This window comes from Schistocerca serialis, chromosome 5, assembly GCF_023864345.2.
Source record: "Schistocerca serialis cubense isolate TAMUIC-IGC-003099 chromosome 5, iqSchSeri2.2, whole genome shotgun sequence".
NCBI classification, from domain to species: domain Eukaryota; kingdom Metazoa; phylum Arthropoda; class Insecta; order Orthoptera; family Acrididae; genus Schistocerca; species Schistocerca serialis.
Window position 1 is genome coordinate 597,788,709 of NC_064642.1, and position 15,907 is coordinate 597,804,615.

The 15,907-nt window shown below is 42.0% G+C and overlaps 1 protein-coding gene across 3 annotated transcripts in view; it reads right to left on the reverse strand.

Annotated features, from left to right (window-relative positions):
- The window catches only part of LOC126481146 (protein pellino), a 456,082-nt gene that overhangs the window by 365,431 nt on the left and 74,744 nt on the right, over positions 1-15,907 (reverse strand). Inside the window, exon 1 of one of the 3 annotated variants that reach the window (XM_050104704.1) lies at positions 5,970-6,205. The exons of the other annotated variants lie outside the window; for them this stretch is intronic. Within the exon in view, the coding sequence (XP_049960661.1) occupies positions 5,970-5,980 (11 nt within the window). The 5' untranslated portion in view covers positions 5,981-6,205. Of the gene's footprint in view, positions 1-5,969; positions 6,206-15,907 lie in introns of those variants that run through there. 3 annotated transcript variants of the gene reach the window in all.

Genomic DNA, 15,907 nt, shown 5'->3' on the forward strand with positions numbered 1-15,907 from the left:
CGCAGGCGAGTGGGGCTGTTAGCAAAGGCAGTCGCTTCGGTCATCTGCTGCCGTGATAGCCTATTAACGCCAAATTTTGCCGCATTGTGCTAACGGATAAGTTCGTCGTACGTCTCACATTAATTTCTGCGGTAATTTCACGTAGTGTTGCTTGTCTGTTAGCACCGACAACTACGCACCTCAGTGTAAGCTTATTAATCCCATTTCGTATGCCTAAAATTAGTTATCGTTTCCATTTGAAGACACTAAAGTGTACTCTACATACTGTTAAAACTGAAAGCTACTTATTGCACATTCCCTACATCACCGAAAGCGCAATTCAGTTTAGAATCTTACACGGCTAAATTGTGAAACTTACTCACTCTAAATTAGGTGTGACGCGTTACGGTACGATAGGTCTAACCGTGCTCCGTAAAGAACGCCCTTGTGCTACAATCTGATGCAAGCAGTTGTAAGGTGTCAGTTCAATGTTTCACACCTCCACCGGTGTCTCAAACGAGTACTTCTAACATTCGAATGTGTTCTGCACTGGAAGCGTCGACAGGGGAGGAGGAGGGGGGGGGGGGGGGGGCGGCGTGTCAGGAAGCTCAGGCGAGAGACGAGAGAAAAATGGCGATTGTATAGTTTACGAGAGAATAATAATCACACTACGTTTCGCAAGAAACATGAAAGCTAAAATGCGAGCCAACCACAATGATATCGCAGCAAAAAAATTTCAATTTGTTACGAACGTCTGTACAAAATACAAGCGTGAATCAAAAAGTAATGCCTCCTGTGTCAACAATAATCTTTACTACTGTATAAAGCCAAGTTGTTCGACGTTGTTACCAAAAAAGTACTTGAGAAAAGTACTTGATTGATTTACTTCAAATTTTTGTACGATACTGTAATGAATATAAGGACGGACATATCCTATGTGTTTTTGAAATATATAAGTAGGTGTGTTACAGATAAAGGCGAAACATTTTTTGTAACAATCTCGGAAAGTTCTTGATCGATTTACTTCAATTTTTTACTGACTGTAAGAAAGAAAATACTGTGCCGTGCCATGAAAATGTGCGGTTTCGATTTCCCTCGCGCAAAACGTTTCAACTACGATAGGGGGGCATGTAAACCATTAGACAAATTGTTTCTCCCACATACATTCTTTCTACACATTCGAACAGAAACTGTAAACACAGCAGCGTTCTGTCTTGTAGTTTTCTTCTTCGCAGTCATTTTTACAGAAAAACAGTAAAGTTGTATTTATGGCTTACAGGTTTTTGATCAAAATACTACTACGGAATAAATGTTCAGAAACTTTGTAATCTTACCGAATCTCAGGTTAAAACAATGGGACATAATGTAATTGAGGCTACGATCCTCACAGCTGCAGCAGCCGGAGAGATGTGTCTCATACCTCCTACACATATGACCCCAACTGCCTTACCATTCATTTTAAGCGAATTCAGCTCCCAATCAAAGTTCCGTTTGCAATAAGAATAAACAAAGCTCGAAGTCAGACAGAAGGGTATAAGGACACAGATGGGTGCGGAGGGAGATAAGGATGTATATCGAATTTACACACACACACACACACACACACACACACACACACACACACACAGCAACGCTATACCTTTGCTAGTGAACATATAAATGAGCAATTAGTATAGATAATGGCGCCCTTTACACAACCCTATTGCTCAACATAGTCACCATGCATTTGTAAACATTTGCACCATCATTGAACCCAGGCTTCAAAACTGGTTTGTAAAAACTCAGGGTTTCACCTCTTGCTCACAATTTTAAGGCTATTTTAGCCTCATACAAGTCACCGAATCTGTAAACATGTGGGTTGTCCCGCATAGGTCCAAACAGGTAGAAGTGAAAAGGGTCCAAATCAGCGTTGTAGGGTGCATGAGGCATCACTGACCAGCTCATTATTACAATCTCTTGGGTTGTGAAAGAATGAGGTGTGGGGACACTTACTACTGTGATGAAGCTTGATAATGCGAACTTTAAGTGGTCTCTTCTTTCTTATTTCCTCCTGACTTTTCGGAAATGTGGTCACAGGTTTCGCTGTTGATTGTGAACTTTTAAATTGTTTGCCTCCGCAGTCATTTCATCAGTACCTCTTAGGTCGGCGTATGTGACAAGTGATGTCGGCCGGCCGCTGCGCGGTTTATCTGCATGTTCGTTTCTCCGTTATCCAATCTTCACGGAACGTTGCTAACTACAGCATTCCCGTACCGTTTCTTCGTGGATGGGAGCAAAACAGCTTTAAAAATCATGGGGGCAAGAAGCGAAACACTGAATTTTTCCCAACTGGTTTTCATTCCTAGGTTCAACGAGGGCCGAAATGTGTACAAATACATTGTTTCTATGTTGTACTATAGTTGTGTGTAGTGTAGAGAACATTTCAGGCTATGATCTGTACAAATCCGCAGTGTTTTTTATGACAAAGGAGAAATCCATGTTTGTTCAACAGACCACATAAGACAAATCTCAGTCGGGAAGAAAGTAAGCAAGCAGCATCACAGTAAGAAAACGTATCTGAATGGGCATTGGAAACGTATAATATTACTGAAAAACTGAATCAGTATTATCGAGCAACGCGGTTGCTACGTAACTGGGGAAGAGTGGATCAAACAAGGTCGTAATCACCAAGATACACGGGAGCCTTGGGCGAGAGAAAAATCACAAACGACGATTCCGAGCTGGCGAAGTACTAACAGGCGTCCTGCGTGTAAGTGACGAGGTTAAGTGGTATAACTGTCAAGAGGTTAACTTGTGAATTTCGTACTCGAGCTTCAGATAGAGCTGTCGCGTATATGACACTGGACCTACAGCCCACGCTATGTGGACTTCCACTGTCTGGAACCGTCGTTACCGCCCGACGCCGCTCAACAACCGAAAGCTGTTGCAAATACCCAGACAGCCAGTCAACTCTCTCCCCAAAGAAACCTATTAAATGATTGGAATACTGCATCATTAATCAACCGGCATCACAATGAAAAATAACCTATGGTCTTCAGTAAGGAAATATGATTGTGGAACGTACCTGCGTCAATCCTGTCTAAATTTTTCATCAAGCATGGCGCTCTAGCCATTACGCCGCGATTTTCAGATTTTTTTTTAATCCTTCAAAATCGTGTGCGGAAGAGGTGTTATAAAATGAATCGGCGAAGAAGGCATTTATGGTAACTAAGAGTAGTGTCTGATAGGACACGAGGTAAGAAAGGGGAATAGCTTCCAGGATGTAATGTATGGAAGTAAAAGGAGTAGTAGTTTGTCAGGCGAAGAGCGAGAAGTGATATGGTAAGATAAGAAAATGAGATGGAAGAAAACAAATAGGGAGGAGAAATGCATGGGCAGTGTTGATATCGTGACAGATACTAGCTGTTGGACAGAAGAAAAACGGCAGGAATACGACAAGAGGGAAGCTACTTTGGTGGTAACAGAAGGCATTTATCTCCTCTTGAAAGAAGAGTGGTCTTTGGTAAGACACAGGTTGCAGGTAGTTTGTTCCACAGTGGTAGGGCTGAAATAGGAAATGTTTTAGTGTTATGCGAAAGTACGGCCAAGACGTTGCACATATTCGATCTGGTAATTGCTATGGAATCAGGTACTGATGTCACTAGCTACTAAGAAATCGATTAAGCGAACACAGCTGGTCGCTTCCGGCCGGTGAGCACAGGAAGGACTGACGTGATCGAACTCCCGACGTTACACGTTAGTATCTTATGTAAGCATTCATAGCTAGCTCGAGCCGTTATGAGATTCCACTATTTGTGCTGTGTTGAACTACATCACAATTAAGACATTTGGCACGACTCAAGAGTGGATAATTTTAGGGTTCCGTACTTCAACCGGTAAAAACGTAACCTTATGGGATCATTTAGTTGTGTGTTAAAAACAGTTTTTCTCAGGAATGGGTAGACGTATTAAGTTGAAATTTATGTCACATATTAGGTCTATAATCTCTTAGTGTTGTGGAAACGTTAAGCTACCAAGTCAATGTAATCAGAGACAGTCAGTGAATACTATGAGGGCGTTGCAAAGGAGGTCGTGCTGAGAAACAATCGTTAAGAAAAAAATGATAAATTGAGCAGTTTCCGAGTTGTTTAGCATTAAAGTTAGGCAATCAGGTCGACGTGTGTGCAAATTTAAGCAGCCTGCCAGAGACAATGCCACCAAACTTTTGCTTCGTTTAGTTTCCTCAAACCGAACTAAAACAGCTTTTGCTCACCTAGCTTAAATTTACCACTTTCGACAAAAGCACATTTAACCGGTAATGAGTATTTGAACAAGTGTTGACTCATGGTCCCACAGATGTCTAGGCGTTACCGCATTTTAACGCGTGCTAGTGGTTGAATTTGCACGTGCAACGACCTGACTAGCAAACATCAATGGTAAATAACTTGGAAAATGCGCAACGTATCAACATGCGAAACCTTTTACTGTTTTTGATAGGATAATTTGATGCCGACATGAAGTACTACTCGAAGAAATCTGTAACGAAAATCTTAACGCGCAGTACAAAACATGATCCTTCGGTCGGCTTGTGTAGCGAAGCAGTCTCATGAGTCAGCCAGCTGACTGAAGCTCTTTAAATGACGTGCCGCGCCGCGACTTCCGAGGCATGACTTGGCAGGCAGGACAGCTACCGGAAGCAGCGGCAGATTCAGAGCCGCTGTCTGGGATAACGGGGTCGGCGGCGGCCGTTGAAACCGCGCGTGGGAGTCAACAGCTGATCCCACAACCGCTAGCCAAAAGCTTGCGCTCCGAGGACGCTGCTGCGTTTACCGAGCACGCGTCACACGACGACGTAGTTTTACATGTTGTATATTAACTAGAAACCAGTCCAAGAAGTGCTACCGAATGACTCGTATGTAGCTTATACGTGGGCGTGGCGGACTTAGGGAATTCCGCTTTCGAAACGTTCTTTACGACGAAGCTATTGCCTGCAGAACGTGCTTGGTGAAGTCATCCAGTGAAATGCTATAGCAACAGACGCAGACTATCATTACAGAACTAAGATTACGGGCCATTAAGGTACATAAATTTATGCGATAAACCATGACGTATGAACCAATAACAGTTATGTTGCATTAAGCACTAAACTTTACTAAACAGATGTTACCAATAAAGGCTAACTATCCACGTATAAAGCTAAAGGTACTTTTACCGATAATGAAGAACATAAACATCTGTTCGATACTGACAATATGCGGCATATCATCATGTTTTACATTTTGTATTCACACTTGATTCCACAGTTACGTATCTGCTGAAACGGAAGTGCAGAACAGACGCTAGAAGAATGCAGCAGACCCTTATGATACTAGAGATGTTAACTACAACAAATTCGCATCCCCACCAACCGCTTCTTTTTCATCCGCGGAAGCTTAATTTGTACTAGAATTAGATTTAGTGCAATGAGCAACAATGAAAGTTGTTCCACCGGAAGTAAATGCTTTACACTTGTACCAAATTTTAAGATTGGAAGAGCGAATTTAACATTACGTTACGGTATCATTTTATGGACTGTGGTGAATTACTGTTTAAAAATGTCGTCAACCATACAATGTTCGCTGTCAATAGGCACAACCAATAAAACTATTTCAAAATAAAACATCCCATTTACTTCAGATTTCCTCTGGCGCACTGTACCGTTGTCACAAAAAGCACAAGAAATTTTGTGCAACAGGACATGCAGCAACCTGACGAAATCTGATGTTCAATTAGAATCGAAGTAATATATACAGATAATTGTAATAAACAAAAATACACTGTCAGGTGACGACTATATTACTGTATTATTTGTAAAAACACTCAAAAATTCAACCAGTTTTGTACAATACATAGAGGGAAAAACAATAACTGTGCCATATTATGCCACTGTCAGCTGCACGTAGGCCGTCTCTCGGCAATCATTAAAAACAGCCAAGCGCGAAAAACAAAACATGACGGCTGGGAGCACTCACCTCTTCACCATCTTTCTCACGAAATGCTTCACTACCCCCGCCGTGGAAAAAGCCGATAGCACTACAGAAGCAGCAGCGCGAAAAACACCATACCACGACAGCTGAGCAGACGGGGACTCGGGCGGCGGTTCATAATCCACACAGTACACAGTTGCTCACGCTTTAGCCGTGGAACATCAAGTAATCAAACGCACCAAACAGTCGAGAAACCTGGCGAAGCACAGCGGCGGAGTGCAGTAGTCGGTAGACAGCGCGGGCGAGTGGCGGGGGAGGGGAAGAGCAGCAGGAGGTAGGGCGGCCCGACATCTAGCGTCACGCCCGCGAACCAGCGGCGCGTAAACAAGCTGCGGCGGAATAAATGGCAGTATTTATAGAGGAAAGGTATAATCAAGATTTGGCTAACAAGAAGTTCGGAAAAAAACAACCTTAGCACAGAATCCAAATGTAATTGAAGGTTGAAATACGTAAACAGATCCCAAGTTAAATGTAATATACCGTAATTGAGTCTAACAACGTGAAAAAATTTGATGTCGACATCAGGAATAGACTCGCCGAAGAGTTACATGGCTCGAAGTCAACAGTTTCCGAAACAATATGTACAGCTGTATCAAGTTGTGTAGACAAGGAACGCCTATTACCATTTCCTTCGGTCAGCATAATGCAGTGCGAGAAGTCCTCTTCATGGGATTGTTCCAACGAAGTCTTAACAAGGAGGGATCTCCAGTGGGTGGAATCGACTTTCTGAAACCATCTGCACGGTGATGGTGGTTAGGGTCCTAGGTATCTCACTAAGCAGCCACTCACACTGATGGGTTCACGCTTGCGACTAATCGGCGAAAAAAATTTCCTAATTTTGCGTGATATTCTAGAGCCTTTAACAATCTCATTGAGTGGCATTGTAGCGAAGTGGTTAGCATATGAACATAACGTGCAACACTTCGTGTGTTCTAATCTTCTCAGTTCCTTCAAATTTTTTATTTTTAAATTCTTATCGAAATGTCTTTGATCACTATTCTTTTGCAATTAACTGGTTTAAATGAATCTTTTAAAAATTTAAAACGCTTGTATATTTAAACGTTTGAAAATACCGATCTATCTGTTAAAAGATGAAAATCTGTACCGACTGTCTAATGGAGTCAAAAATATGTTTTTTATTATGTACAAGATGTAATTTTTTAAAAATATAATCGCCTTAAATACATTTAAAACAGAAATTCCTGTTGCACTAAGGAGAAAATAAGACGCATGAAGATTTAAACGAAAGAACGAATTACAAATAAATTCTCAACATTAGGAATACAAATAATGAATGCAATAACATGGACGAAAATATATAGTTAAGCGGAAAAATTATGGCGGAATTATCTCAAAAAATTATTAAAATCATAAAAATGATAAAAAAATAAGAGCAAATGTTTATATGACAATTGAAATTACGTGATAACGGGTTAGAAATTAAAAATACATTTAAACCAGTTAACTGAATAAAAAATGATGAAAGTAATTAAGAATAGAACTGAATATATCTACCGAGATTCGAACCCCCAACCTTCCACATACCAATCTGACACGCTAACTACTACGCTACAACCCTATGTATGGGCGCATTTGAAACTGCCTGTTTTAAAGCTACAGAATATCACGGAAAATTACCAAATTTTTTTTGGTCTATTACTCGCAAACCGGGGCCCCAATCAGGGTGAATGGATGCAGCTGAGACACCTGGGAACCTGACCTACATCAGTGTATATATTGTTTCAAAAACTATCCCACCACTGGGGACCTCTCCTAGTAAGTAACAAAGTCATAGATTTGAAGTATGTAGCGGATGTCTGTGTTTTTCTCTGAAACCTTATAAATATATCTCTCCGTAGTCTTATACGGGAGAGAAAAAGGCGTTACTGTAAATGGCATTCAACATATTTCTAGCACATTCGGAGTTCCGCTGTACAGTCCATTTTTTAACCTCTCTATCATGATACGGTGCTAACGAGGAGCTACAGGAGGAATAGACCCTGACTGCTAGCGGTACCTTTCTTCAGATATTACCTATAGTTTTGCTACATGGATTATGCATTATTTCCCCTCCCGATGGTACAACTAGACGGCGTTTAGCACCCCATATCTGATTTTCAGGTGTAGTTCGTGATGGTGCCTCGTTTTCATTCGACGGTTTCCGACATATCTGTACGAACAATGAAGGACCGACCCCGAAGTTTCAGAAAAACCAAGAACAGATGAGGAATATCATGGACTAGTAACATTCAGACTTCTATACTTAGGCGTTGGACTGTTTCTTGATGATTTTCGCAGTGCTTTACCTCCGTGTACTGCATATTGATTACGGCCTGTGGACAAGAGGACTTGGCCGTGACATCTATGTGGGAGTTTGTAGCGGCGCTTTCTATTCAAATGCTGGTAGTGGAAGAATTCGTCGTGTCAGAATTTAACTTTTAAGGGCTGGATATGCGGCATGCTGCAGATGATGATCAGCGATCACTGGACTGATTACTATGTCCTGTGTCCAGCTCTGCATCTCGCTCCTGTCTCTCGTAGTGTAAAGCAATAATATGAATGTGGACATTCACAGAATACGCTATTTATGAAAAGCTCCCGGGTTTCCAGCTGAGTGGTAGTGTTAAAATACCTTATTTTTGGGCTTTTGCGCTTTCATCAACACGGCTTGGCAGAAGATGAGCCACTTCTGACTCCATCACAAATGCGGCAAAACCATCTGACGTCTTATTCACCCCAGTATTCTCCTGTTAACGACACTTCGTGTATATTCTTCCAGAGACATTGATTGAACTAAGTGAAAACTACAATCCGGAAATGGACGCATCTGACAATACTGTTTTCATAGCTCTATTGTAGCCACTTCGAAGTCCAGCACTGCAGTTACAGGTGACCACACCCAGCATCTTACTGAAAAAGTGTTTCATATGTACACTATGTGATCAAAAGTATCCGGACGCCCCCCAAAAAAGTACGCTTTTCATATTAGGTGCATTGTGCTGCCACCTACTACCAGGTGCTCCTTATCAGCGACCTCAGTATTCATTAGACATCGTTAGAGAGCTGAATGGGGCGCTCCGCGGAACTCACGGACTTCGAAAGTGGTCAGGTGATTGGGTGTCACTTGTGTCATATGTCTCTACGTGAGGTTTACACATTCCTAAACATCCCTAGGTCCACTGTTTCCGATGTGATAGTGAAGTGGAAACGTGAAGGGACACGTACAGCACAAAAGCGCACAGGCCGATCTCGGCTGTTGACTGACAGAGACCGCCGACAGTTGAAGAGGGTCGTAATGTGTAATAGGCAGACATCTGTCCAGACCATGACAGATGAATTCCAAACTGCATCAGGATCCACAGCAAGTACTATGACAGTTAGGCGGGAGGTGAGAACATTGGATTTCTTGGTCGAGCGGCAGCTCATAAGCCACACATCAAGTCGGTATTGGCCAAACGACGTCTCGCCTGGTGTAAGGAGCGTAAACATTGGACGATTGAACAGTGGAAAAACGTAGTGTGGAATGACGAAAAACGATACACAATGTGGCGATCCGATGGCAGGGTGTGTGTATGGCGAATGTCCGGTGAATGTCATTGTCAGAGTGTGTAGCGCCAACAGTAAAATTCGGAGGCGGTGTTGTTATGGTATGGTCGTGTTTTTCATGGAGGAGGGCTTAAACCCCTTGTTGTTTTGCGTGGCACTATCACAGCACAGGCCAACACTGATATTTTAAGCACCTTCTTGCTTCCCGGTATTGAAGACCAATTCGGGGATGGCGATTGCATCTTTCAACACGATCGAGCACCTGTTCATAATGCACGGCCCGTAGCGAATTGGTTGCATGACAATAACATCCCTCTAATGGACTGGCCTGCACAGGGTCTTGGCCTAAATCTTACAGACACCTTTGGGATGTTTTGGAACGCCGACTTGGTGCCAGGCCTCACCGACCAACATCGATACCTCTCCTCAGTGCAGCTCTCCGTGAAGAATGGGCTGCCATTCCCCAAGAAACCTTCCACCACCTGGTTGAACGTATGCCTGCGAGAGTGGAAGCTGTCATCAAGGTTAAGGTTGGGCCAACACCATATTTAATTCCAGCCTTACCAATGGAAGGCGCCACGAACTTTTACGTCATTTTCAGCCAGGTATCTAATACTTTTGATCAAATAGTTTATCTTGACTTTTTCCGGAAACTGTCAAATGTCCCGTACATACGTACGAACAGTTCCATTTTCACACATGATTTTCTCCGCTTCTTCAGAACCTAACACAAGGATTCTTTTGTCAAGAACAGATCCATCTCCAATTAAATAAAAAGAAAAAGGAACTATCACCTTCAGCTAATTTCAAAATGTCTTCGTTGAGCTGAATCTCTGAACAAGTGCTATAACGTTCAATGTCATCCCAAAACCTTCCTTTCTTGCATTACACAATGGATATTTGCGACGAAATCGAAACCTTTATCTTTCAAATCATTAAATCCCCCTTAAAAATTTGGAAGAATAGGCACTGTCTTTTCTTCGTGGACACACTTCCTGCAGCTGTGCGTAAGTTTCTTGATCTGCTTATTTGGTTCATCAGGTGGACAATGTAGTTGCTGTTCAGCCATGATTCTGCCATTTGCAGTTTTTAAACGCCCTCGGCTCTTACTCTGTTTGCAATTCATGCACAATCAGTTCGCATACTCGTCAAGAATTTCTGTGCACCCAGTTGCGGTGACCACAGTTGCGAAAACGCGGCTTCCCCTTTCCTTGCTTTAATTATTTCCATTACAGTGTGTTGGACTGAAGTAGCTTAAGCCTGCGAAACTATACGGAAATGAAGGCTGTCTGCGAGGACGCTGCCTGACTGTGACAATACATCCGCTGCTGATGAACGACTGGCGTAAAACAGCAGGAGGGAAGGCCTTGGTCGGTAGTCCGCCGGTACCTGCGGCACCTACGAAAGGGTCGGAAACACCACGAATGGAAAGCCCCCGTATCCTCTGCGGAGCACGTCCTGTATAACAAGACTGTTCACAGGCTACTTGAGAGGTGAAAGCTGCCAAGTTTCTGCTACCTTCAGTTAAAGCTTTGTAGTGACTGAGTGACCTCTTTACGAGTGCTTCGGAGTAAATATTAGTAAAAGTGATTCAATAAAATGATCATGGACATAATTTCATGTAACGTGAAACAAGCTGATTTCACATTATTGCGAGAAAACCACACTGAAATCAATCTGAAAGAAATTCGGATATGTATTTGACAATGTTGACTGGAATACTCTCTCTCAAATTCTGAAGGTGGCAGGGGTAAAATACAGGGAGCGAAAGGCTATTTACAATTTGTACAGAAACCAGATGGCAGTTATAAGAGTCGAGGGACATGAAAGGGAAGCAGTGGTTGGGAAGGGAGTGAGACAGGGTTGTAGCCTCTCCCCGATGTTATTCAATCTGTATATTGAGCAAGCAGTAAAGGAAACAAAAGAGAAATTCGGAGTAGGTATTAAAATCCATGGAGAAGAAATAAAAACTTTGAGGTTCGCCGATGACATTGTAATTCTATCAGAGACAGCAAAGGACTTGGAAGAGCAGTTGAACGGAATGGACAGTGTCTTGAAAAGAGGGTATAAGATGAACATCAACAAAAGCAAAACGAGGATAATGGAATGTAGTCGAATTAAGTCGGGTGACGCGGAGGGCATTAATTAGGAAATGAGACACTTAAAGTAGTAAAGTATTTTTGCTATTTGGAGAGCAAAATAACTGATGATGGTCGACGTAGAGAGGATATAAAATGTAGACTGGCAATGGCAAGGAAAGCGTTTCTGAAGAGGAGAAATTTGTTAACATCGAGTATAGAGCTGAAGATTAGATGGGTAGATCTTATAACTAATGAGGAGGTACTGAATAGGACTGGGGAGAAGAGAAGTTTGTGACACATCTTGACTAGAAGAAGGGATCGGTTGGTAGGACATATTCTGAGGAATCAAGGGATCACCAATTTAGTATAGGAGGGCAGCGTGGAGGGTAAAAATCGTAGAGGGAGACCAAGAAATGAATACACTAAACAGATTCAGAAAGGTGTAGATTGCAGTAGGTACTGGGAGATGAAGAAGCTTGCACAGGATAGAGTAGCATGGAGAGCTGCATCAAACCAGTCTCAGGACTGAAGACCACAACAACATTTGATGACTTCGAGATATAGTGGCTTGTTTTGCATGCAAAAGTAGTGTACACCAGACACAAAGCTGATACTGCAAATTTGTTTATGTATGCGTGCAAGTATGCCAGGCAGGAGAAAGTAGTGTAATTACGTTTTTAAATACTATATGAATCTGAAGGAAGCCGCGACGAGAACTCATCAATCTCAGGAAAGACATTTCCTTTTCGAAGCTATGCGTAGAAATGAATTTCTAGAAACGATACAGTCTTTTATTGATGTGGGAGCCAAGTACGATGCAGCGAGTGCCACAGGACTGCTACCTCATTCAACCATCAATTCGAGAAATTTGGAGGAAACCTATCTTCTGCGCGAAGCTGTTTTCAGATAGATAAAGAATGTTTTCCAAGATGTACGAGTAGTAGTAACAAATAGTCGATTTATGCAGTGATTCATATCGTCGAATGGACTATATGGACGTGACTGCACATTATACTGACACTGGAGGAGGAGGAGGAGGAGGAGGAGGACTTTGGGATAGTGTGTTGTGCACTAGAGATCTCTAAAGAGACATTAAAAACCTAAAGAAAAAACAGAACATGAACTGATACATACTACGGTCGTATGATTTATTCGGTACTGTGCAAAACGCCTTATTTGCTACCGAAAGGTCCGAAGATTGTAGGAGCACTTCGTCAACATAAGATACTCTCGTGTCACCGCACATCCTCCATACTGTGTTGGAGCACACAGCTAGAAGAGATATTAATGAACGCGATGACACATGTATAGTGACTAATAAATTATTTTTTAAAAGATCTGATCGCCTGCCGAAGTCGTTGAAAGAATATGTGGGTGTACGATGCGTCAGCAGACTAACATGTTTGAGTCAGTTAACTTGCAGTCGTTCCTAATTCTTTCAGTTTTGTGCGAGAAACATGCTGGAAGATGTAGTAACTTTTTGACACCATTTAAAAATACCTCCTCTGATCTTGAAACCTCCAAAGCAACACGGCTTTATCTACATTTATTGTGGATGTTTAAACTGCTCTCCTTTCTAAGAAAAAAATCACAATGGTGAAACCCCGTTTTTACTGGATTTAAAGACTGCTTAAAGTCACTTTTAATTGCTAAGTGGTGAAGAACAACGACTCATCAGCCTTAACATTCTGAAATGCTAAATACAAAAGCGTAAAAAATTTCATGACAGTGCCAAAAAAATGGAGATATAAAGGAAGCTTGGAACTCTGTCTCAAAAAGTCTTCACTATTCAAAAATAATGAGAAGATCTCATCTGAGATTCCTGCAAAAAAACAAACCTGACCGATTTTACGACGAATCTGAAGATGTGTCGGAAGGTGACTAAGAGACGTTGGCGTTACCGCTATTCAAATTTCGAAATATATCAACGATAAACTTTAATGCGAGGAAAGCAGCGACCTGATAGCCTGGTGGCGCGGACGTGAAAGCATGTATCCAAATATTTCCAAATTGACATACGTTTACATACGGCATTCCAGCATCCAGCGTGCCGTCCCGGATGAGATTCTCTATCGCCGGATGAGTAATACAAGACTTGATCACATCTTTGAAACCAAAGACTATGTAGCATGAACACACTTTATTCAACATGTAAACGTCACTAAAGATATTCGGATTTAGTTTTGACATGTTCGATATGCCTGTCATGTGATGTGCCGCAGACGAATTGCGAAATTCTGCATGACTCGCTGAAGTGTCCAAACGTCGATGCTAACGATGACCTCTTGAATGGCTGTTTTCAGCTCAGTAATGGTTTTGAGGTTATTGCTGTACAACTTGTCTTTAATATAGCCCCACAAAAAGAGTGTCGCACGTGTTCATATCCGAAGAATATGCCGACCAACTGAGGCCCATGCCAACGGTTTCTGGATACCCCAGAGCCAGAATGCTGTCCCCAAAGTGCTCCTCCAGCACATCAAACACGCTCCTACTTCAATGCGGTCGAGTTCCGTCTTGCGTGCTACATCTTGTAGAAATCAGAGTCACTCTGAACAATGGGGGTGGCGTTCGGTAGTCACTGTGCCGTCAAGGAAAATAGCACCGATTATTCCGTGACCCTTCGTTAAGGGTGAAGAGACATCTCGATCGCGAAATGCCCTCCCAGTCCCCAAAATGGACCAGTTTTGCTTATTGGCAAACCAATCCAAATGAAAGTGGACTTCGTCGCTAAACCAAACCATGCATGCGCATACTAATTCCCATCACGCCGCGCGGCCAACCGTGCAGTTTGAACGTCCTAATGCAAACCGCTCAGAAGCTATGGCGATTTTATTTCATACAGTTCAATAATTGTCATTTATTTTAAATTCGGTCAATAATTATATGAAATACTGGAAATCAAGTTTTAGTTGCACATAGAAGCCGTTAGATAGGCAACCTGCAACTGGGCCTAGGTGGCATGATCCGGGTTATCCGTTTGATAGTACAGATAAGTGTTTGCGGTATTTAATAAACGAAATGCCATAAATTGCCGCAGGAATGACATCATAATAATTATGATTTTAGGCACTATTATTGTCATACATTCGTAACGATTACCGCCTTACAGCTATGTCTGTACAGTGCCCTGGAAGAGGATATAACATCCTTCGACATCTGCAAGTTCTACAGGCGGTGAGGATTGCTCTTCCTCGTTGTCCACATTTAAACGTGCATTCTTTTTCCATTCTATAACAGCAGCCTTGCATCTGAGTAATCGCTCTCTCTTCTGCAGTAACAGAGCTTAATTAAGCAACATCTCAAAGCAATCAAAATGTCTTAAGTAGGCTCTTTTAGGACACACCGTTCTTTGGAATTTTCGTTTCATAATCTCGCTCCTGTCAATCACAAACGCCAAAGAAGATGTTCGGTATAAAATCAGTGAATCTATCAACGTGTGTGTTAAAATATATTTCAAAGTATACGAAGCAATGCTTGTTAAAGAGAAAATAGTAACACGCTGACATAATTTGACATTGTGTTAACTGATGTGCATCTGATAAACCAACTATGAGATTCACGTCTAACATTACGCGATATGTGACAGCTTGCGCCACGACTTCATTTGACTTCCTCTTGCGGCAGGAATAAGTCACAGAAAAATTCGCAAAATCTGCTTCAGTACGAGAGTATCGCAAGCCATGTACTATTACAATACTGTTATCTAAATTACGAGGCCAGTAAAACGTTAAAAATCGCGTGCATAATTTCTTCATTAAATTGTTTTGAACATAAATAAGGAACAAATACGTTGTGCCACACTCAAACAATTGAAAAAATGAGTTTAAATTTTATATGATTATACTGAAAATACGTCCGCCGTTACTCACATCGCATCCAAGTGCGGCCTTCAGCGGACAAACTGTCAGGCCAGGCACAACTCTGGTCAGAGCAGTGGCGGGTTAAATTGATTACAAAACTTTTAGTATCTAGTGATGCAGATAAGGAGATTGACGGATGCGGACTGCATTTTTCCTGTGCGTGCACACCTCTACCCGCTTATCAGTTTGTACGCCCATGTATAGGGCATCCATGTGCGTTCTATGGCATCGTTCACTAGTTCGTGATGTACTAGCGACACGCAGCCTCTTCGGCGCTATTTCATTAGCTCTAATTACGCCTTGGCACAATGATTTTCATTTTATACAAATCTGTAATAAAAATAAACGCTACTCTATCACGAAGCCCACCAATCGAAACGATACTTTTACACATCTGGCGCAAAAAGGTAAAGGTCACCAAAAATAGAGAACTAAG